A 23,026-nucleotide genomic window follows, 5' to 3' on the forward strand; every position below is an offset into this window, starting at 1 on the left:
TTTCTTATTAAATTTACATTTGCATCTTTTACCTGATTATTTTTAGAAAATGTTTACTGAAGACTATCTTGAAACCATGTCAAGCTGCTTCTTTTAAAGAGAAACAGATATAATAAATAAAAGTGTGTCATTTGTCCTTCTATTGTCCCTGTTGGATTCATAAGAGTATTTCTCTACATCCCCACCTAGTTACATTTGTTTTTCCTTGACAATTAGCATTCAACACATGTTTTTGAAAGCTTCTTTCTTACTCAATTGTGTTGCTTTTCTGGCTACTTAAGTTACCACTATTATAATATTCTGCTCTTATTCATTGCAATGTACAGAATTTTAGTTCTATTCTGGATGAGATAGGCTTTTATGAGCTAACCTAGAAACATAAGTGCTCCTCTTAACCTTGTTTCCATGGGGAAATGCATTTCAAATAACCAGCTAGCACACAGACTGTTAGAAAACAAGCCATTTGTACACCATTGGCTGCCTGGAATGCTGAGGGCCTATGACTTTTATTTGCCACATGATATGCAGCAACAAAGTAGTTAAATGTGCTTTTCACTTGCATGTATCTGCACAGATGTTTCAAGGTTTTTGTAAGCTGACGGAAGAATGGAAATGCTCCAACAAAAAACCCACAATAAATCAACAAGGTGAAGTAACCATGACACTCTGTAAGAGCTTGATGCATTAGTCCATCCAAAGAAAATTTTATGGGACAACATGCAGAAACATATTTTTGGTAAAGCTCTTCTAATTCAAGGCATAAATCTAAGAAAGAATGCTAAGAACTCACAGGTGCTGAGTAGCAACAAAACTTGACCTGGGGCAATCTAACTATAAAAGGGAGGAAACAAAAAGCGGAGAAAAACTGCAACTATCTCACAGCCAATTACTATCTAATTTATATGAAGCAAATTAAAACGGCATAGTACAAATTAAAAAGAGGAAGTTAATTTTGATAAAGATCAATTTAGACTATTTAGGAAAACACTGTATAAGCTTTAACAGCAGTTTAACTGTTCTTAGTGGAATTTTTCAAAGCAGTTACTAGGATTGATTTAAGTGACTGTACAAGTTTTATATATTTCTCTCTTATTAACAAGATAGAACTATATGGTAGCACAGACCCAAGTATCAAAATAACATTTTTGGCAAAAATGAAATATACTATGTAAAACAGAGATAAAAAGAAAGTAATGCTGGAACAATTGAGATATTTGTTGTGTTTCCAGAAACCTGAAATTAAAATCAGATTCCTATATGACATCCAGACACCAGACTCTGCTATGACAAAAAGAAGAAAGACAACAAGAAAAATTAAAGAATGATCATATTTCTGAGACTTTTTCTAGGGTCCACAAACACAGACATAAGAAAAAGATTAAGAGTAGCAAAACATGGTTTGTGAAATAAAAACTACAAAAAAACACAAGGAACATCTGGAAATAATAGCTGATAGAATGCCTAAATGAAGACTGCTCCAAGAAACGATGAAAAGACCAAACTTTTGTTGAGCATTTAGATGCAGGCTTACTTGCCTAAGTCCATGATCCACCCTGTGGTGGTTGCTGCTGCTCGTGACAGTGACTGAGAGTGGGGGAATATCCTTGCTTCAGAGGAGTGGCACAGATAGTACTCTTTGGGGCTTAAGTTATGAGGTCCCTTTGCATTCATTTATGTTGCAGCATTCAGATAGAATATGGATAGAGAGAGCTCAAGACAGTGGTACTGGCAGCTCCTCTGATTTGCCTATCTTTTGTTTTTGAAATTACACATTAGGGTTTGAGGGTAAAGACCTGGAGAAAAAAACCCAGGCCTAGGTAGCATCTAGGACGAAGTAGAGATTAAGGACCCTATAACAAATGGCCACAGGAAGCTGAGAGCTTCGTTCAGTGCATACAGCAAGGAGGACTTCATCAAGGTCTGAGCTGCACTAGGGTAGTCACATTAAGTAAAACCCCCCAAATCCTTTTACTTCCATTATAGTTTTTTAAAGAACTGGTAAATCCAAGGCCTATCTGGGTCCGTCCTAAAGATGGACCCCTTGTGAAACAGGCCAAGTGAACAATGCTTTGTCCACACAGATTGTATCAGTTAGGATGCTTGTGGCAGCGAGAAAAATCAGACATATGGCTTAAAACATGAACACATTAACAGTTCACTGAGAAGTTGAGGTAGACAGTCCATTGAGTGATTTTATGGTTCAATTATGTCATCAAGGACCCCAGCTCTTTTCCTCCTGGACTCTACTGTTCTCAGCACACTGGTGTTTATCCTCATGGTCAGAGTTCAAGTATCACATTCTTACATTATGGCTTTTGAAGCTGAAAGCAGAGAGAAGAGGACAAAAAAGGCTTTCTCTGTGCATGCTACTCTTATCAGAAAAGAAAAATTCCCCTGGATTCTTGGGCAGATTCCCCTTAAATCTCATTGTTTGGAACTGGGTCACATGCTCAGCCCTAAATCAATTACATTCAAGGGAGAACCGAATTACTATGACTGGTTTAGAGTTATCAAACTGTAGTTGGGCACATTGCTGACATTGGATATATTGTAGCTAGAGTGAAGTTGGGATCCTGTTATCAAGGAACAAAAAGGAAATTGAGTAAGTTTGGCTTTCAGGACAGAATAATTAGGTACATGAGAAGCCTAAGCAAAATGTTACAAATGTATACAAATGCTATTATTTGAATGGAAAAATAAAAGTCAGGGTAGGCTAAAGTTATGCTGCAGGAACAAACAACCCCAAGAAAAAGAAGCTTTATTTTCTGCTCACGTTGTATGTCTATTACGGATCAGCTGCAAATCTGCTTCACACACAGATCCAGGCTCACAGAGCAGGTCTTATCTGGGATACAGCTGGTCTTGCAGCAGAGAAATAAAAGACACAGGGAACCAGGTGCCACTTCTTAATGTTTCTGCTTCAAAGTAACACAGGTCACTTCTGCTCATAATTTATTGCCCAGAGCAAGCCACTTGACCACGCTAGAGTTCAATGGCCAGGGACTATAATCCTCCTGCAGGAAGGTGAACTCAGATAAGGTCAACAAATGTTTTGAATGATAACACAATCTACCAAAAAGATGGATTTAGCCATTATTCACTTCAGTATAGTCATGCTCATTTGTGACTCGGCATTAGGCTTTTCTAAGACTGCAGTCCTGCTTGGGTTTTTCTGCTGCCATCAAAAGTACAGCAGGCAGACCTTACCATCATTCGTTCTATGATGAGATGCTGCCTGAAGAACAAAGTCGATGTACAACATCATTTATTTTCCTCTTATATAAAAAATTTTTCAGTAGAATAAACAACATTAAAGACTGTTTAAAATGGCCCATTAAAAAATCCCATTTCCTGGGCTCCATCTCCCTTTTCCTCTCTCAGCTTTAAGCACTTCTGCGTGCAGAAAGAATTTTATGCCCTCAACACCTCATACTCTTTTTTTTAAATCTAGAGTTAAGCTGTCTCAAGCGATATTCTCATACAACCACAACAGCCTCACCTGCACAGTTCAGATATGGCCTGGTTGGAAAAAACCAAAAGTTTATTGTTGAGAAGCTAGTTTAAACTGGGAGGAGTGGGGGCTGCAAACCCCACACCCTCTAAAGCTTGATTCTCGTCCTCCCAGGACACAGCCTGATAATGTCCTTGTGAAGTAACTCTCTCCTAGAGCATTCTTTCTTGTATCCTCAGGATGAGAATCTGGGTAATTATGTAACCATCTGTGATTTCCCAGTAATAATTATAGGAAGAAACATTGCTTTTCTTGTTGCATAGGGCTTTGCAGAAGGATTTGAAGCAAGCTTTTTGCGTTTACAGCATAGCTGAACTTATTTTGTGATTAAAAAAATTTCATGGCAACATATTATACAGAAATCACATATAACTTATTTAAAATAGTTAATAGATTAACTTTTTCCTCTTTAAACAATTCAACATGGATTTGAATGAGTTCATACATTTTCCCTCTGCATTTCTAAATCAAGACCTATGAACAAACAATATTATATAATCTATTAACTGTTAAAGACTGTGCTAAAGCATACGTAAGATCAAATTTACCATTTAACCATTTTGAAGTGTTGTCAGTGGCATTCAGTACGTTCACATTATTGTGCAACCAACAGCACTTTCCATCTTCTTAACTTTTCATCCTCTCAAACAGAAGCTCTGTACCCATTAGACACTAACTCCTCATCCTCCCTGCTTTCCCAACCACCATTCTATTTTCTGTCTCTATGAATTTAACTACTCTAGGTACCTCACGAAAGTGGAATCCCAGTATTTGTCTTTTTGCAACTGGCTTCATCTCACTTAGCATCATGTCTTCAAGTTTCATCCATGCTGCAGCATGTGTCAGAATTTCCTTCCTTTTGAAGTCTATTAATTGATAAACTGACATAGATGATAATGTGTTAAAAATGATCTTCGTTTTTAAAAATACTTTCGTTTTCTTTTTATTTTACCTGTGGTCAGATTTGCTTTTGTCGATGTACAGTTCTATGAGTTGCAATATATGCGTAGGTTCGTGTAATCACACTCAAGATACAGAATTCCCAAAAGTTCCCTCATTATACCTTCTCCCCTACTCTAACCCCAGGCAACCACTAATCAATTCTTTCTCCCTCTAGTTTGCCTTTTCCAGAATGTCATATAAATGGAATCACAGAGTATGTAACCTCTTGGGAATGGCTTCTTTCACTTGGCACAATACGTGATATTTACCCACGTCATTGTGTGGAGCAACAGTTTGTTCCTTTTTGTTGGTGAAAAGTATTTCATTGTATGGAGGTACCACAGTCTGTTTATCCAGTCACCAGATGAAAGACATTTGGGTTGTTTCTAGTTACGGAACATTCTGAATGATGCCACAATAAACATTTATTACAAGTTTTTGTGTGAATATGTTTTCATTTCTCTAGAGTAAATCGCTAGGAGTGTGAATGCTAAACCATATGGCAACTGTACATTTCACTTTGATAGAAACTACCAAATTGTTTTCTAAAGTGGCTGTACCATTTTGCACTCCCACTGGCAACGTGTAAGAGTTCCAATTGCTCCATATCATCACCAGCACTTGGTATCGTCAGTTGTGTGTGTGCTGAGCCATTCTAATAGGTGTGCAGTGGTATCTCATGGTTTTAACTTGCATTTCTCTAATAACTAATGATGCTGCTCATCTTTCCACATGCTTTTTTGCCATTCATGTACCTTTTTTGGGAAAATGTCTGTTCACATCTGTTGCCCATTGTTTCATTCAGTTGTTTCCTTATTGCTGAGTTTCAAGAGTTCTTTAGATATTATGGCTATAAGTCCTTTGTTGGATATGTGATTTGCAAATCCCAGTCTATAGCTCTTTTCATTCTGTTAACAGTGTATTTTACAGATCAAAGGTGTTTTTTAAATTTTGATGAAGACCCACTTATCCATTTAAGATGAATTATATCTGGTGTCATAGCTGAAAACTTTTTGCCTAATCTAAGGTCATGAAGATTTTCTCCCATGTTTTCTTCTAGTAATGTTATAGTTTTACATTTAGGTCTACAGTACATTTTGAGTTAATTTTTGTACAAGCAGTGAAGGTTAATTTAGTTGCATATGGATATCCAGTTGTTCCAACATCATCTGTCGAAAAGACTGTCCTTTCTCCAAAGAATTGCCTTTTCTTCTTTGTCAAAAATCAATTGACGGCTGGGTGCAGTGGCTCACACCTGTAATACTAGCACTTTGAGAGTCCAAGGTGGGAGGATCACTTGAGGCCAGGAGTTCAAGATCAGCCTGGGCAATAGTGAGACCCCATCTCCACAAAAAATTTTTAAAAAATTAGCCAGGTATGGTGGCATGTGCCTGTAGTCCCAGCTACTCTGGGAGAGGAGGCAGTAGGAACACTTGAGTAGGGGAGTTTGAGGTTGCAGTGAGCTACGATGACACCACTGCACTCTAGCCCAGTGACGGAGAGCCCGTCTCAAATAAATAAATAAATGAATAATTGACCGTATTTGTGGCATTTATTCCTGGACTCTCTTCTATTCCATCCATCTATGCGGTTGCCCTTTTGTCAGTGTCATGCTATCTTGATTCCTGTACATTTGGAGTAATTCTTAAAATTGAGTAAGATGAGTCTTCTTTTTCAAAATTGTTTTGCCTTTTCATATAAATTTTAGAACAACCTTGACTATACCTATAAAAAATCTTGATGGAATTTCAATTAGAATTCACTAAAATTACAAACTTGGGAGATTTGAAATAACTATATTGAATCTTCTAATCCATGAACAGTATCTCTTCATTTATTATGATCTTTGATTTTTTTAAATCAGTGTTTCTAAGTTTTCAGCATATAGATTCTGCAGGTATTTTGTTAGATTTAAACCAAAGTATTTCATTTTTGGGGAACAAAATAGTAGTTCTTTAAAACTTTTGACGTTCAATTGCTCATTGCTGGTATATAGCAATGTGGTTGGCTTTTACATATTAACTGGGTATCCTGCATGCTAACCATGCTAAACTGACTAGTGGTAGCATCTCTTTTTGGAGATTCCTTTCATTTTCCTGCATAGACAATCATATTGTTTGTGAGTAGAGAAAGTTTTATCTTCTCCTTTCCAATCCGTATGCCTCTTACTTATGTTTCTATCTCATTACACTGGCCAGGACTTCTAGTATGATGTTAAATAGAAATGCTGAGAGCAGATATTCTTGCCTTTTTCCCAATCTTATGGGAAAGCAATCAGTTCTCCACCATTAAGAATGATGTTAGCTGCCAGTGTTTCATAGTTGCCATTTATCAAGTTAAGAAAGTTCTTTTATGTTCCTAGTTTGTTGAGTTTTGTTTTTTTTTTTTTTTTGGAGACAGAGTCTCACTGTGTTGCCCCGGCTAGAGTGCCGTGGCGTCAGCCTAGCTCATAGCAACCTCAAACTCCTGGGCTCAAGGGATCCTCCTGCCTCAGCCTCCCGAGTAGCTGGGACTACAGGCATGCGCCACCATGCCCGGCTAATTTTTTCTATATAGTTTTAGTTGTCCAATTAATTTCTTTCTAATTTTAGTAGAGACGGGGTCTCGCTCTTGCTCAGGCTGGTCTCGAACTCCTGAGCTCAAACAATCCGCCTGTCTCAGCCTCCCAGAGAGCTAGGATGAGTTTTGTTTTTATCAAGAACGGATGTTAAATTCTGTCAAGTGCATTTTCTGCATCTATTGATACAATCATGTTGTTTCTATACTTCAGTTTGTTAATATGGTAGATTCCATTGACTGAACAGCCTTGCATCCCTGGAAGAAACTCCACATGGTCTTGATCCATTTTTTAAAATATATTGCTGGATTCAATTTGTTAATATTTTGTTGAGGATTTTTGTGATACTGGTCTTGTCTTTGAAATCTTTCTCCAGTTTTTGTACTGGGGTAATGCTGGTTCTTAAAACAAGTTGGGAATTATTCCTTCCTTTTCTATTTTCTGGAAGAGATTTTTAGAATTGGTCTTATTCTTCCTTAATTCTGGGCCTGGAATGTTCTTTGCTAAAAGAAATTCAGTTACTTTAATGGATATATAACTATTCAGATTATCTGTTTCTTCTTGTGTGAGCTCTGTGTTTCAAGGAAATGGTTCATTTTACCTAAGTTGTTGAACTTATGTGCACAGACTTGCTCATAGTATTTCCTCATTATTCTTTTAATGTTTATGTGGTCTGTATTGCTTTTGCATCTTTCACTCCAGATATTGATATTTTGTGTCTTTTCACTTTGGTCAGTCTGGCTATAGGTTTACCTGTTTTATTGATCTTTTCTAAGAACCAGGTTTTGGTTTCATCAGTGTTGTCTTTTGTTTCCTACCTTCTGCTTGCCTTGGGTTTATTTTGCCCTTCATTTTTCTAGTTTCTTAAAATGGAAGCTTATTGATTTGAGATTATCATTCTTTTCTACTGTATGCATTTTATGCTATAAATTTCCCATATAAATGTAATGGTATAAAGTTCTGTTTTAGCTGCATCCCATAGATTTAGATATGTTGTATTTTCATTTTCACTACCTCCAAAATATTTTCTAATTTCCTTTGAGACTTTCTCTTTGGCCCATGGATTATTTAGAAGTGTGTTGTTTGATATCCATTTATATGGAGGAATTTCCAGATATCTTTGTGTTACTGATTTCTGGTTTAATTCCACGTTAGTGAGAGATTGTTTTGTTCTATTTCAATTCTTTAAAATTTGCTAAGATTTAATGACCAAGGATATGGTATATCATGGACAAAATTACATGTGTACTTCAAAGGAATGTGTATACTGCTCTTTCCAGGTGTCATGCTCTATAAAAGTCAATTAGATCAAGTTGGCTGATGGTCTTCAGGCCTTGTATATTCTTGCTGGTTTTCTGTCTACTTGTTCTATTAATTACTAAGAGGAGTATTTAAGTTTCCATGTATAATTGTGGATTTATCTATTTCTTCTTTCAGTTCTATTAGTTTTTGTTTTATGTATTTTGAAGCTCTGTTGTTAGCAGCATACATATTCAGGATTAAGTCTTCTCAGTTAATTGAACACTTTATTATGTAATTTACCTCCTTAAATTGGTTGATTTTCCTTGTTTTAAAGTCTGTTTTGTCTGAGTAATATCACCATTCCAGCTTTCTTTTGATTAGTCTTTCCATAAAATATCTTTTTCCATCCTTTTACTTTTTACTTATATTAAAGTGGACTTCTAATAGATAGCATATAGGATAAGTCCTTACTTAATGTCATTGATGGGTTCTTGGAAACTACAACTTTAAGTGAAATGATGTATAACAAAACCAGTTTTTTTCTTCATCAATATTATAATAAAATGAAGTTATTCGTGGACCTGCCTTACATTGTTTCACTTAAAGTCATGGTCTCCAAGAACCCATTGACAACATTAAATGAGAGCTTACTGTAGGTGGGGCTTGTATTCTCAACCAAAATGACCTACTCTGTCTTTTAACTGGTGTTTCTAGAACATTTATATTTAATGTAACTATTGATGGAGTTGGATCTATCATTCTATTGTTTTCTGTTTGTTCTCTCTTTTTCTTCATTCCTCAGTTTCTCCTTTTCTGCATTCTTTTGAATTACCTGAATACCTTTTGGTTTTATTTTTCCTCTCGGATTTTTAAAAACTATATACTTTTTACAATATTTTTATGATTGCTCTAAGTATTATAATATACATAACTTTTATAATCTAATTAGAATATTTTATCACTTCAAATAAAATGTAGAAAATTTTCAACCATATAGATCTCTTTAGTTTTCTCCCTTTATGTTGTCATCATATGTATTATATCCAAAAACACCAAAAATCCCACCATTCAGTGTTACATTTTCCTGCAATCATTATACATATGTTAAAGAACTTAAGAGGAGTAAAATGTATATTTTATCTGTATATTGGTTATTTCTGTTGCTCTTCCTTCATTTCTGGAGTTTCCCTTCCACCTGAAGAACTTCTTTCTTAGCATTTCTTTTAGAGCAGGTGCACTGGTGACAAATTTTGTTTTCCCTTCATCTGAGGATGCCTTTATTTTGCCTTCATTCCTGGGGGATATTTTCACAGAATATAGAATTCTGAGTTGACATATCTTTACTTTTAGCATTTAAAATGTTCTACTGCTTTCTGGCCTCCATGATTTCTTATAAGAAATCTAGTCATTTGAATTATTTTGCCTGTATATATGTAATGTGGTGTACATATACCATATATACCATGGAGTATTACTCAGCCATAAAAAGGAATGAAATAGTGTATTTTGCAACAAATTGGATGGAGCTAGAGACAATTATCTTAAGTGAAGTATCTCAGGGATAGACAAACAAACACCATATGTACTCTGTAATAATTGGGAGCTAAATTATGGGCACACACAGGCAAAAAAAGGCGTAAAGGACATTGGAAACCAAAAAAAGTGGGAGGGTGGGAATGAGAGATAAAAACTTACTCAATGAGTACAATGAACACTATTCTGGTGATGGGCACACTAAAAGCCCTGACTTAAGCATTATACAACATACCCACATAATAAAAATATTTGTACTCTCTTAATATTTTGAAATTTTAAAAAAGTCAGTAATGGCAGATACAGCAAAAACAAAGAGAAAAAGCTGAATCTCTGTAATGGTGGAACAGCCACCAAATAGGGAGAAACAGAAGCAGTGAGAAAGAGAAGCCTATTGCTGATGAAGGGACAAAACAACAGAAACAGAACTATGCTGTGTTCTGAAAATGATTCCAATTTCTCTTCCTCCATGAGCCCAGGTTAGGCCACTGTTTCTGTTTTTCCTCTCAATGTATCCTCTAGTGTCTTTCTGCTCTTGAAACTTAAAATAATCGATCACTGTTAATGAAGTTTGCAATTATTCATTTAGACACAGATCAATGACCCTATGATAAATTGCCATTCTGAAGGAATCATTTTAGTTTAACAAGGTCTTAACTATGGTTGGGCATTCATACAACATTTTATTTTCTCTATTTTAGGGCTGGTCACAAATTGTCTGAATATAATAACAAGGTGTCTTGCAATTGACTACCTATATTGGCTTCCACTCATAAATGTATTTTTCACATTTAAATCAGATACCTTGAAGTCTCTAGTACTTAATTCTATAGAAAAGTTACTATTTTCAATTTGTTCCTTCCCACAAATAAGGAATTGCATTTTCTCACTGCAAGAGAACATTAACTCGATGACTTTTTAAATTCAAACCTCACTTCAAGGCTTCTGATAAAGGAGTGATTGCTCTAGGAGCATCTAATACTGCAGTATAACTTAACCCACTGCTGATCAGCATTCATTTACACGGATAAGTTTGCCTGTTGTTTAGTATGAGTTAATTCCTGTGTCCATCAACAACTCTTTTCTAAGTCCATCATATTTTTGTACCTACAGTAAAATATTTTAGAAACCTAAAATATTGTGTGTGCTAATACTAAAGCTATTGATCACTAGAAAATTGTAATCCCCAAGATCACGAAGCAGAGTTAGTGCTTGGGAATAATTTCACTAAATATTTTTTTGATAATACTATACATTGATTTGAATATTATTTACAATGTAAAATACCATTATAGCAGAGAGTTTATAAACAATGTGAGGCATCAAGCGTGTTCTTTATAGGCCCTCCTTTAAATCTCGTAACACAAAAATGCAACTTCAAATGTTTATTTTTGCTTGATATTCTGTTAAAAAGAAATTTAAAGATTTAGAGAAATGAGAGGCCCACTGTTATTTGCAGAAGTGGCTTCTTCTGATGAATAAGAATATGAAGATGCTTCTCAAAACTTGACTCTTTAAAATATCTGCATTGGGATTACTTAGGATATTTAGCTTAAAAATCAAGTCCTATCTGTATTTCCACTCAATTTTGCTGTGAATCTAAAACTGCTCTAAAAAATAAAGTCTACTAAAAAAAGAACCTAGATATAAACCTCATACCCTTTACAAAAATGAACTCAAATGGATCACTATAAAGTGCAAACTATAAAATTCATAGAAGATAACAGAGGAGAAAGTCTAGATGACCTTGGTCATAGCAATGACTTTTTAGATACAGCACCAAAAGCATGATCCCTGAAAGAAAGAATTGATAAGCTGGACCTCATTCAAACTAAAATCTTCTGCTCTGCGAAAGATACTGTCAAGAGAATGAGAAGACAAGGTATAGATGGGAAGAAAAGGTTTGCAAAAGACATATCTGATAAGTGACTGTTATCCAAAATATACAAAGAACGCTTAAAATTCAATAATGATAAAATGAACAACCAGATTAAAAATTGAGCCAAAGACCTCAATAGACACCTCACCAAAGAAGATATACAGATGGCAAATAAGCATATGAAAAGATGCTCCACATCACGTCATCAGGGAAACATAATTTAAAACAATGAAATACTACCACATGCTAATAACCAAAGCTGGAACACTGACAATAGCAAATGCTAGAGAGGATGAGCAGCATCAGAAACTCTCATTCCTTGCTGGTGGGAATGCAATACGGTACAGCCACTTTGGAAGACAGTTTGGCAGTTTTTTACAGAACTAAACATACCCTTACCATACAATCCAGCAGTGACACTCCTTGGTATTTACCCGAATCAGCTGAAAACGTCACACAAAAACCTGTACACAGATGTTTACAGCAGCTTTATTCATAACTGTCAAAATTTGGAGGCAACCAAGATATACTTCAGTAGGTGAGTGAATAAACTCATGCAGATGATGGAATATTAAATTCAGCACTAAGAAGAAACAAGCTATCAAGCCATGAAAAGACATGGAGGACACTTAAGAGCATATTACTAAGTGAACAATGCCAGTTCTCAGCTGGCGTTCTAAGCTGAAATCATAACGTATGGAAACATACAGTATGTATAATTTTGAATCTACAACTGCTCTAGAAAATAGTCCATTAAAAAATAATAATGAAGTTCCCAGGGCCCCACACCAAACCTGAGATGAGGACAGAAATTGATATTGATGTATTTCTGTGTCCCAACTTCAGAGGTTCAGATTCAACAGCTTTAAGATGGGGCCTAGAAATCGGCATTTTAAAAATTCCTTAGGTGATTCTGATAGAAGGTGGGATATCCCTACATCCTAAAGGGAGCTTCATGGAAGTCAGCTTAAGAACAAGGGCTTGCAGCTGGAAAGGAGATTAAAGTGGCACATAATATTTCTGATGTGGAAATAAAAGACTGCTCTGAATGGCAAGCAAACCAACCAACCAGAGGTAATGAAGAGAGGAGCTGAGCAAAGGACAAAACAACCAGAGAAAAGAATTCTTCCTCTTGAGCTTAATAATTATTTCTACAAGAAGACAGCCTGGCTATGTGTCTCATGAAGTCATGTAGGTGCACATTCTTCACCATGACTTCATGGAAACAAGGCAGATGACAAGTTATCTTTGGGGTTTAGTCTCAAAAATAGATTAGGTAGTAAAGCTGTAACATACCAATTAGCAGCGTTGCAGTTTCTGAATGCCACAACACAAAGCACTTATCAAGAACAGGCAAAAATTGTTCTTTGCAACTGACATGTCTTTGGGGAGAAAATAGGTTCACCCAATGGGTAAGAAAAAAATGGATTTTTTGGATGGATTTTGAATGGATGACATTTAAAATCTAGCAAGTCAGTGAGTGTGATTGTGAAATAGCACCTATAATTGGGGTAACCATATAAGTTATTACCCGTAACAGAACACTTTTGAGTTAAAGAGGCTTTTAATAAATATGTCAGCAAAACAGGTGTAGAACAGACTGTCCCAGGTAAACCAGAATGGATATTTCCCCAACTGTAATATTTCCCTGGATGTTAATAAACCTAACAATAATCATATATACTAATCCCAATGTTCCACAGAGGAATTGGCCTTAATTACAAAGTTGGAAACCACAGATGGTGTTAATACAAGTTGCTTTTTCTCTCCACCCATATCCTTGGTGTGAAACATCAAATAGCATTTTTATAATTACATAGCACAGCAGTAATTAATATTGATCTCAGAACTTAGTAAAGGTCAACATTAATTTGTAGAACACATTGAATTCTATCTAGTCTTTACTCTGGAATTCATGCAGTGGGCACTGTTTCACCAGCCCCATTACCACCACCACCATGACAACAGACTTAAACTTGAACCACCTGTTAGAAAACCTTTTTATTTCTTTCTTAAGATACAGCACACTTCTCTAAGGATCTTCAGTTCCTAGTGAAATGGGGCCTTAAGAAAAGAAGCATCTTTTCAATGGGTTTCTAACCTGAAGGAGTTTGTTTTTTATGTTCTATTGTAACAAATACTTATTAGCATCTATAATATGCCATACTCTGTCCTAAGTGACACATAAAGCAGAGGAGAGAAGGACCAAATGATTGTCAACCCAATAAGAAATATTGTTTTTTTGCATTTGTAATCATTGAGACTAATGGTTCACAAACCTGACTGCACATCAAAATTACTAGGGGAGCTTGAAAAAAATACTGTGCCTCGTCACATAAAATCCTGTACACAAATGTTCATGGCAGAATTATAATAGCCCCAAATGGAAACATCAGCTGATAACTAGGTAAATAAACATGTGGTAGATACATAAAATGGAATAGTTTTCAGTACTAAATAGGAATGAGGGTCTGATACATGCTACAACATGGATGAACCTGGAAAACATCAAACTAAGTGAAAGAAATAAGACACAAAAGACCACGTATGGTATGATTCCGTTCACATGAAATGTCCAAAATAGGCAAATCTATATAGAGACAGAATGTAGATGAGTGGTTGTCTAGGGCTGGGGATCTTGGGAAGGAATGGAGAGTGACTGCTAATGAGTATAGGGTTTCTTTTTTAGGGTGATAAGAATGTTCTAAAATTGACTATAGTGACAGTTGTACAACTTTGTGAATATGAAAACCCACTGAATTATACACTCTAAATGAGTGAATTGTAGTGTATAAAGTATATGTCAATAAAGCTGATAAGAAATATAATACTAAGCTTGGGTCCCAGTCCCAAAGACTATTATTCAATTAGGTTAGGTGGTACCTGGAATCACTTGATTTTAATTTTTAGTGCTGAGAATGACTGGGATAGACTGAGTAACTCAAATGCTTAGCTTTTTACATTTTTTTCTTTCCTTCAAAGATGTTTTTTAAATTATGAGATGATAAAACCAGTCATAAATTATAGTCCTATGGATTTTTAAATATTCTTGTAATAGTTATATTATTATACAATACAAATATTTTAAAAACTGTATAGAATACACAAGACTAATGAGATGAAGCAGCAGGGAAGTCAAAGTTGAAACTGGTTAAAATACATTTTGGCTTTTTTCCCCCTAACGTTGGAGTTATTAAATCGAATGGTCTGTATTTAGAAGGGGAATTGGTGTTTATTACTGTAGAAGCACATACTAGTTCTTAATTTGTAATTCCGTGGCTAAAAACAGACAAGTCACTTAAAGGACTCCCATTTCATAGTTACTTTCCCTGACACATTGGCCACCAGTCAGCCTGTCTTCCCCAGCTTCAGTCTGAAGTACTGAAGACATTTAACCTCCAGGCTCAGGCCCACCCAGTACTGGAGGGAATCTGGAGGGTCCTAACAATACACTTGTATCCCCATTCTCACATGTGTGAGAGTCATATCTCACATTTGAATTGCAGCCCTAAGTGAGGTCTCTGGAATACAAACTCAATCAACTGCAACTTTCCTGCCCATCTCCATGGCTTTTGTGTATTCTTTGTGACTGAGATTCGGCCTCCACTTTCCCTTCAACACCTCAGAAACCTGGCTGGAATAAGCCCTACTTAGAAATGCAGTTCGGCAATGCTGGGTTTCTCCCATGCCTGGAGCTGGCTGGCGGACATCCTGCTTTATGCCGGAGAATCTACCCTATACTGTTCCACACTGTCACCTGCCAGAAGCTGTGGGCTGTCACTGCCAGGACACACTGCTCCTGGAACCCCCACCTGCTTGAACGCTGATGCTGGTCTGGAGCCCTGAATGTCCACTTGGACATTCCCAGTGATTGCTGGTCCCTGCGGCTCCCTCCGGCGTGGGCATGATGTTCCTGGATTCATCTCCTTTTCTCCCTGGCCTGCCAGTGAGGTTACAGCATCATCTCTGAAATCTTAAATGTTTTAGAATATAAAATATTTGCAGTCATATGGAGTATTGAAACAATTTAGTTTTTTTTAAATGTAAAGAGTACATTCCAACTAAGTCTATTTTGAGACAATTTTGAGAATTTCACTACATGTTAATATTTCTGGAGGAGTGGTGGAATCAATCAAACTACATCATACCCTAAACTCCAAAAAGGCTGGGAATCAGAGAGCTAAAGTGTGAGCCACTCAAAAGTGAAGCAACAAACCACTCTTCATCAAGTTTGGGGATACTGTATTGACTCTTACGTCTGGAGTCACTGCTAGACTCACTGAAGGTAATAATCTAGAACAAGGAATTATAAACATGCCCGTCAAATGTGGGGAAGACATTTAACTGAGCCAAAATACTAAGAGGGGGGGAAATAGGATGGAGAGCCTTTGTGCAAGATCATATATTTAGAAACCAAAAGAACACATGGATAAGAGAAACCAGATTGTAAGTGCTGTAAAAAACCCAGGGACATAGTTGAGCACATGTCACCCTAAACTTGCATGGAGGGAGGGCTGTTATGAATCAACTAAGCTATAAGGTTGAGTACTGGGGGAGATCATACATTTGCTATGTTGGTTAATGGAAAGGTCCAAAGTGAACAAGATCAGTTCTATGTATTGCTATGGTCAGAGTAGCAACTTTGGCTCCATAATTAAACCCAAAGAATGGCAATTGCCAGATACTTGAAAACATCAAAATTCAACAAGACATTCCATAATCTATAGCATGTATTCATTAAATATTTATTTGAATGACAAATAATTTCATCCAATCCTTAAACTGCTTAAAATATGCAACTTTTCAAATTTCATATGACCTTATTCCTTCTGTGCTCTAGTTTCTAAAAGCTCGATAATTCTTTTTATCAAAAATTCTTATGTTCTTGGTGAGTAAACTGGTGGCACTATAAAATTATTTTAGTTCAAATTGAAGGGTAGAGTCCTGCCAAAATGACCCAGATGCCAACTATCTGAACTGAAACAAATAAGAATATGAAGTAAATTTTTATATCATCCTCCAAAAGTTCATTAATTGCATTCTACCACTTTAGACTTTATTTAGAAGGTTTTGATTTTATGTGAAACTTATTGTCCATGAAATTTTCTAATTACATGGTGGGAGTGCTTAATATTCAAAAGCATTTATACTTTGAAAAGTCAGAAAGACAGTAACCTGAAAAAGACTTTCTTCACAGAGCCTCTGTTACCAATAGAAATATACCATGGTCATAATTTTATGCTTACATGTCATACAAAGATGGGCTGTTACTGGAGAGTTATTTTGTACAGTTGGTATTTTTAATTCTCCATTTTTTGTTCAAAAATTCAGTCTTCATTTTAATCAGGAAGAGAAGTCTGTGTTCCGTCCATTTCAAACTCATCTGTCCACTTTTGCAGGTCTTTTACGTTGTGTATTGTCCACGACTTTGCGAAATACTTCAGCCTTTTCCTGGAGAAAAGAAAATACTACTTATTTAACAAATGAAATTGTTGGGGGACAATACATCTCAACAGAAGCTCTGAAAAATCTATGACAGCACAATACAGGCAGGCTCTGTAGTTGGGAAGCTGTGTCAGTGTCACCCTTCTGGTAAAAAGAGCTTTCAGAGCTACTGCTGTAATCAATCAAGGGACCAACGGCCGGGTGCGGTGGCTCACGCCTGTAATCCTAGCACTCTGGGAGGCCAAGGCGGGTGGATCGCTCAAGGTCAGGAGTTCGAGACCAGCCTGAGCAAGAGCGAGACCCTGTCTCTACTAAAAATAGAAAGAAATTATTTGGACAACTAAAAATCTATATAGAAAAAATTAGCCGGGCATGGTGGTGTATGTCTGTAGTCCCAGCTACTCGGGAGGCTGAGGCAGTAGCATTGCTTGAGCCCAGGAGTGTGAGGTTGCTGTGAGCTAAGCCACACCACGGCACTCACTCTAGCCAGGGCAACAGAGTGAGACTCTTGTCTCAAAAAAAAAAAAAAGGGGACCAAGGTTATTTATCACCACTATTGCCTCCGTGCCTTCTCCTAAAATCCCTACCTCCAGAGCGGGGAACCTGACCTCCTCCCACTTCTAACTCAAGCCAGAAGATGGCTGAGTGTGCCTATTTGCACCTGAAGACAAAAACACTCCTGTGGTATGTTCCCAGGATGAAAGTAAAACTGATTTAATAAAATAAAGCTAGCTACTAAATGAGTAAAATGCTAGCATAACATTGACCTGCTTTTTTCCCTGCAGAGTAGCAACCTAGTTAAGTATTTAGGGTTTGGAGCTGGAGTATCTGAGTTCCAATTACTGCTCCATCACCAACTAGCTATGTCACCCTGGGTCAGTTTCCAGCCCTTGCTGGCCTCCCTTTCCCCAACTATAGCATGGGGATAATGATAGTCCTTAACTCACAAGGTGTCGTAAGGATTAAGTGAGTTAATGTATGCAGAACAATAAGAACAGTAACTGGCTCAGTGTCTAGGCTGCTGCAAATGTCTGCTCCAACTGGTTTCTGCACACAATAAATACTAACTATTACAACAAGTCCACATGAAGGCATGTCAGTTTGATTTTTCTGATCTGGCCAATGGAATTGATGTGATAAGCACTTTTAGTGAAAAAGAAAGATAGTAAATATAGTGTCTTAATACATTTCCAGATTCCATCCCAATGCAAGCTCTTCCAATAATTCTCTGATCTTGTTGGTAGAATGTTACAGATTTCAAAGTGTCATGTACTAGTTGGAAGAGTTAAAATATTTATGAGTTTTCTGTGAATTTTCTTGTGCTTGCTTTATAGGCTATTTAGCAGCAGCAAGTATAAACTTTCATATTTTATTGCCATCTTGCATATATATCCTTTGTAGTAAAGTTTTACTCTAATTTTTTCAGGGAAAAAGAATAATGATAATAATAAGACAACAATAAAAGAAGATTTAGATTTGTCTTTGGACTTTGCAGAGGAACAAGGACTAAGTTTATTTTAAAATTCTCATAGATAATTTTTCTCTCAGGAAAAATTTTATATTAATCTGCCTCGTAACAGAAATAGGCTAAAACTGATTGTGGCACTTTGTCTCTGATCTGGCATTGTGGAAATGAGCCGGACACAGTGTTGATGGAGGCAGCTGTGTGCCATTTGTAAAGTCCCAGCACTCTGGACTTGGTCAACCGCCATATACCATGGCAAGGTGTGGCGTGCAAGGCAGAACCCTAGGAGGAAGAGGTGGAAGAAGAACTGACTGCACAACTGTTCTTCAGTATACAAGTCAGCAACTGTTTCTTTAACTAACATTATAGGTATTAATATTTCAATATTGAAATTCGGTAATGATTCCCAGAGCTAAAGAATATTCTTGGAGTATAACATGGAGGCCACTGGTAGCCAGCGGAGACTTTCTATTTGATCAAGAACCTGTTCACTCTTGGTCACATGGTTATCGACCAGGACACTAATGCCCGGTCCCCAGCACACCAGACTCTCCAGGTAGGACAGGGGTGGGACAGCAGGTGGATGGGGAGCTTATGATGTTTTATAATTTTATATTCGGATACAAAAGGCTATCATTTACTATTTGTTAATATGATATAAGCCTAGGAATATCTTCCTTCTGAAGTGTGTCTCAGGTTTATATTAAGATTAGTTAATATGCTGACTCCATACTGGCTGGACAGCCAGGGTAAAAGGTGGAAAGCATTCAAGGTGACAGAGAGAAGTCAGTTGAGAATATAAAATTTGTCACAAACAATCCACAAAATAAGTGACATGTGGATAATGACTATGATTATATGGCTGCATAACATTATTTTCATTCATATCCTGATCGAATTTTTAATTTCTGAATGTAATCACTGCATCACTGAATATAATATATGAATAAAAGAAGTCCTCTGGGGGTTGTAAATATTGAAGTTTCTTTCAGTAATGCTTTTTATAATTGAATGTTTTTAGCAACTAATATGTTGGCACACAGTAAGGAGTTAACTTAATTCTTTAGGCAAATGACTGAAAAACCAATTTAGCAACTTAGTAAAATCTGACTAATACATAAAGATGGACTGAAGTCACCTGAGCTTTGCCAAGAGCTGTTTTCACTTTATCGTAATTAAATGATTCGGAATATTTGAAGAGGTGCCTAGAAGTAGATCTGATGTTCATTTACAGGACAATCCTCTTCCTTGGACAACTCTGAAGGTTTCTTTATAAACGAAAAATGCAGCACAATCATTCTGACCTTTTCATATTTACTAATCCTTCCAGCTCTTTTGACTTGTGAGCTGCTTTCTTCAAAATTTCTCCAGGAACATCTGCTAGTTTAGCCACATTTAATCCATAACTCCTTGCTGCAATTCCTCTGGTTATTTGATAAAGAAAAGTGACAAAATCAGGGACGTGTTCTTCTTTGCCTATTAAATAAAGAAAAAAAGAAAAGGATATTAAAATCATGCTTGAAAGTTGAAAAAGTCAGAGGATTAAGAAGACATATAAGTTCTTATAACTTTATTGAAATTTATAATACGAAAAAGAAATCCACTGTTCCTAATCACCTGTTAGCTCTTTTTGTCAATTTTATATATCTAGAAAAACAGTAAATATTGTTTTGTAAATGCTTTTGCATTTAAGATCTTTTAGCTCAGTTAAAATAGGTTTTGTTTGTTTGTCTGTTTGTTTGAGACAAGGTCTCTCACTCTGTCGCCCTGGCTCGAGTGCCGTGGCGTCATCATAGCTCACTGCAGCCTCAAACTCTTGGGCTCAAGTGATTCTCCTGCCTCAGTCTCCCGAGTAGCTGGGACTACAGACACGAGCCACACCTGGCTAATTTTTGTATTTTTTTTGTAGAGATGGGGTCTCCCTCTGGCTGGTCTTGAACCCCTGACCTCAAGCAATCCTCCCACCTCAGCCTCCCGAAGTACCAGAATTACAGGCGTCAGCTACCACACCTGGCCTTAAAATAGTTTTTAACAACAAATCACTACAAAATCTGAACTGAACTTTATCAAAAATAAAGTGATTCTGATACATGTGGCACAATTTCTCCTTTAAAAATAGATAAGGAAATATTGCACAGTTTAAACAACGGACTGAGAAATTTTGGTTTATTAAATGTTCTGGCTAACTAAGAGCTACACATATTGATGTGGGTGCTGTTCAGTACCACCCGGACCCCATTTAGGACTAAGGGGATTCCCCCAGCTGTCAGGAAGGTTGCCAGCCTGCAACCCTCAGCTGTATGCCCCTCTGGGAGCTGGCGCAGCTAAAGAGAGCTGCTTCACCCAAAGTCACACTCCCTTCTCAGGGCAGCCTGCATCTGGTGACTCGATGCTATGGGGGTTGGTAGGCAGCCTCTAAGATGGCCACCAAAGATCCCTGACTCCTCTTGTTCATGCCCTTGTATTATTCCCTCCTTCTGAGTGTGGGCTGGACCCAGTGACTCGCTTCTAATGAATACAGTATGGCAAAAGTGATGGGATAGGATGTCACTTCAGAGATTGGGTAACAAAGACTGTGGCTTCTGTCTTGGGCACTCTCACTTGCTTCCTTGCACTGAGGGAAGCCCGCTGCCATGTTGTGGGCTACCCTAGGGAGAGCTTCCCCTGGAAAGAAGCTGATGTCTTCCACCAACAGTGAGCGAGGGCTTGAGGCCTGCCAAAATTTGGAGGCTTGCCAACAGCTACGTGAGTGGGCTAGGAAGCAGACTGTCACCCAAGCCTTGAAGTGACTTCTGCCCTGGCCAATACCTTGACTGTAGCCTTGTGAGAGAGATCCTGAGCTAGAGGTGTTCTGCAAAATTGTCCCCAGATTCCTGACCCACAGAAATTATGAGGTAATGAATGTTTGTTGTTTTAAGATGCTATGTTTTGGGGGTAATTTTTTGCATACTGTTTGCAAATTATCCAAAACTAATAAAGATAATGAATAAAGGGTATAAAGGCCTGGCCCCCTCACCCCAAGCTGAGGTAACTCTAAAGGACCATCCCAGCCTCAGAGCTCTCTGCAGGGCTGGCTGAAGCCTTATGACACCACACAGCCCAATACTGCCCAGTCCTGCCTGCAGGTGTAAATCATGACACAGCACTCCCCAGTAAACCCCTTGAATGCAAATCTCAGAATCTGCTTCCTGAAGAACTCAGTCTGCCACACATAAATATACACATAACTTTAAAACTTTTAAAGAATTGGGATATAGTGAAATACAATACTAACACAATGCTGCATGCAGTTTAATCTTTGACGAATCTGAAACACATCAGATAATGCAGCTTTCATTATGAAATTCAATATAACTACACGGTGTTGCAAATGTGTCCAAGATGGACCACATGTATAATGATTTCTGTGACCCTATTATAAGTTTCTCAAGAGCGTTTTCTCATACATTATTTCATTTGATAAATGTGCAGGCTTTTTTATCAGTTAAAAACTAAAAAACCAAAAGACTGAACACAATAGTGAGAAAGGAGAATGGAATTTTCCTTACCCTGCTGTAAGAATTCAGCAACAGACAAATAAGAGCTTTCTAAGGATGGGTGCTGGAAATAAGAGAGGGAGAGAATGCCAACTCACTCAGGAACACACAGGCCCAAACTACCATTTACAAAGCACTGGAAATACCTTTTGCCCCCAAATAAAACTTAAAGAACACAAAGAATAGGTGAGGAAATGAGTGGGAACACATTAGGGAAGACACATCTAGAAACCAATACCTTTGAACCTGGATAATTTTCTGTTACTCTTAGATGCTCACAAGACTAAGAGTGGAGTGAACAGCAGTAGGCAATCAAAAAAGCAAACTTTGGCCGGGCATGGTGGCTCACGCCTATAATCCTAGCACTCTGGGAGGCCGAAGTGGGTGGATCATTTGAGCTCAGGAGTTCAAGACCAGCCTGAGCAAAAGCGAGACGCTGTCTCTACTAAAAATAGAAAGAAATTGGCCAAACAACTAAAAATAGAAAAAATTAGCAGGGCATGGTGGCACGTGCCTGTAGTCCCAGCTACCTGGGAGGCTGAGGCAGGAGGATCGCTTGAGCCCAGGAGTTTGAGGTTGCTGTGAGCTTGGCTGACGCCACGGCACTCTAGCCCAGGCAAGAGAGTGAGACTCTGTCTCAAAAAAAAAAACAAAACGAACTTTTCTCATCTTTAAGAAAAAAAAAGTCCTACCACTTCAACTGGGTTAGTCCCAACTTATCTCCCTGTCTCAGATTCTCCTGTATAACCTAGCCTCCATGCTGGTCTTTCTAAATCAAGATTCATTCACCTATTTGTCCATCTATCCATTCACTCAGCCAACCAAGAGTTTCTGAGAGCCTACTAAATGCCACAAAAGCCCCCTACTCAAAAATTGCTTTGCTGGCCAGGCGCGGTGGCTCACGCCTGTAATCCTA

General features: G+C 37.4%; 1 protein-coding gene across 1 annotated transcript in view; it reads right to left on the reverse strand.

Moving 5' to 3' along the window:
• Nucleotides 1-16,942: 16,942 nt before the first annotated feature.
• The window catches only part of MSH3 (mutS homolog 3), a 209,051-nt gene continuing 202,967 nt past the window's right edge, over nucleotides 16,943-23,026 (reverse strand). Inside the window, exons 23-24 of the mRNA XM_012664615.1 lie at nucleotides 19,879-20,050; nucleotides 16,943-17,115 (exon numbers count right to left, since the gene is read on the reverse strand). Of these exons, the coding sequence (XP_012520069.1) occupies nucleotides 17,004-17,115; nucleotides 19,879-20,050 (284 nt within the window). The 3' untranslated portion in view covers nucleotides 16,943-17,003. The remainder of the gene's footprint in view (nucleotides 17,116-19,878; nucleotides 20,051-23,026) is intronic.

Source organism: Propithecus coquereli, unplaced genomic scaffold (assembly GCF_000956105.1).
Source record: "Propithecus coquereli isolate 6110/MARCELLA unplaced genomic scaffold, Pcoq_1.0 Scaffold9, whole genome shotgun sequence".
NCBI lineage: Eukaryota > Metazoa > Chordata > Mammalia > Primates > Indriidae > Propithecus > Propithecus coquereli.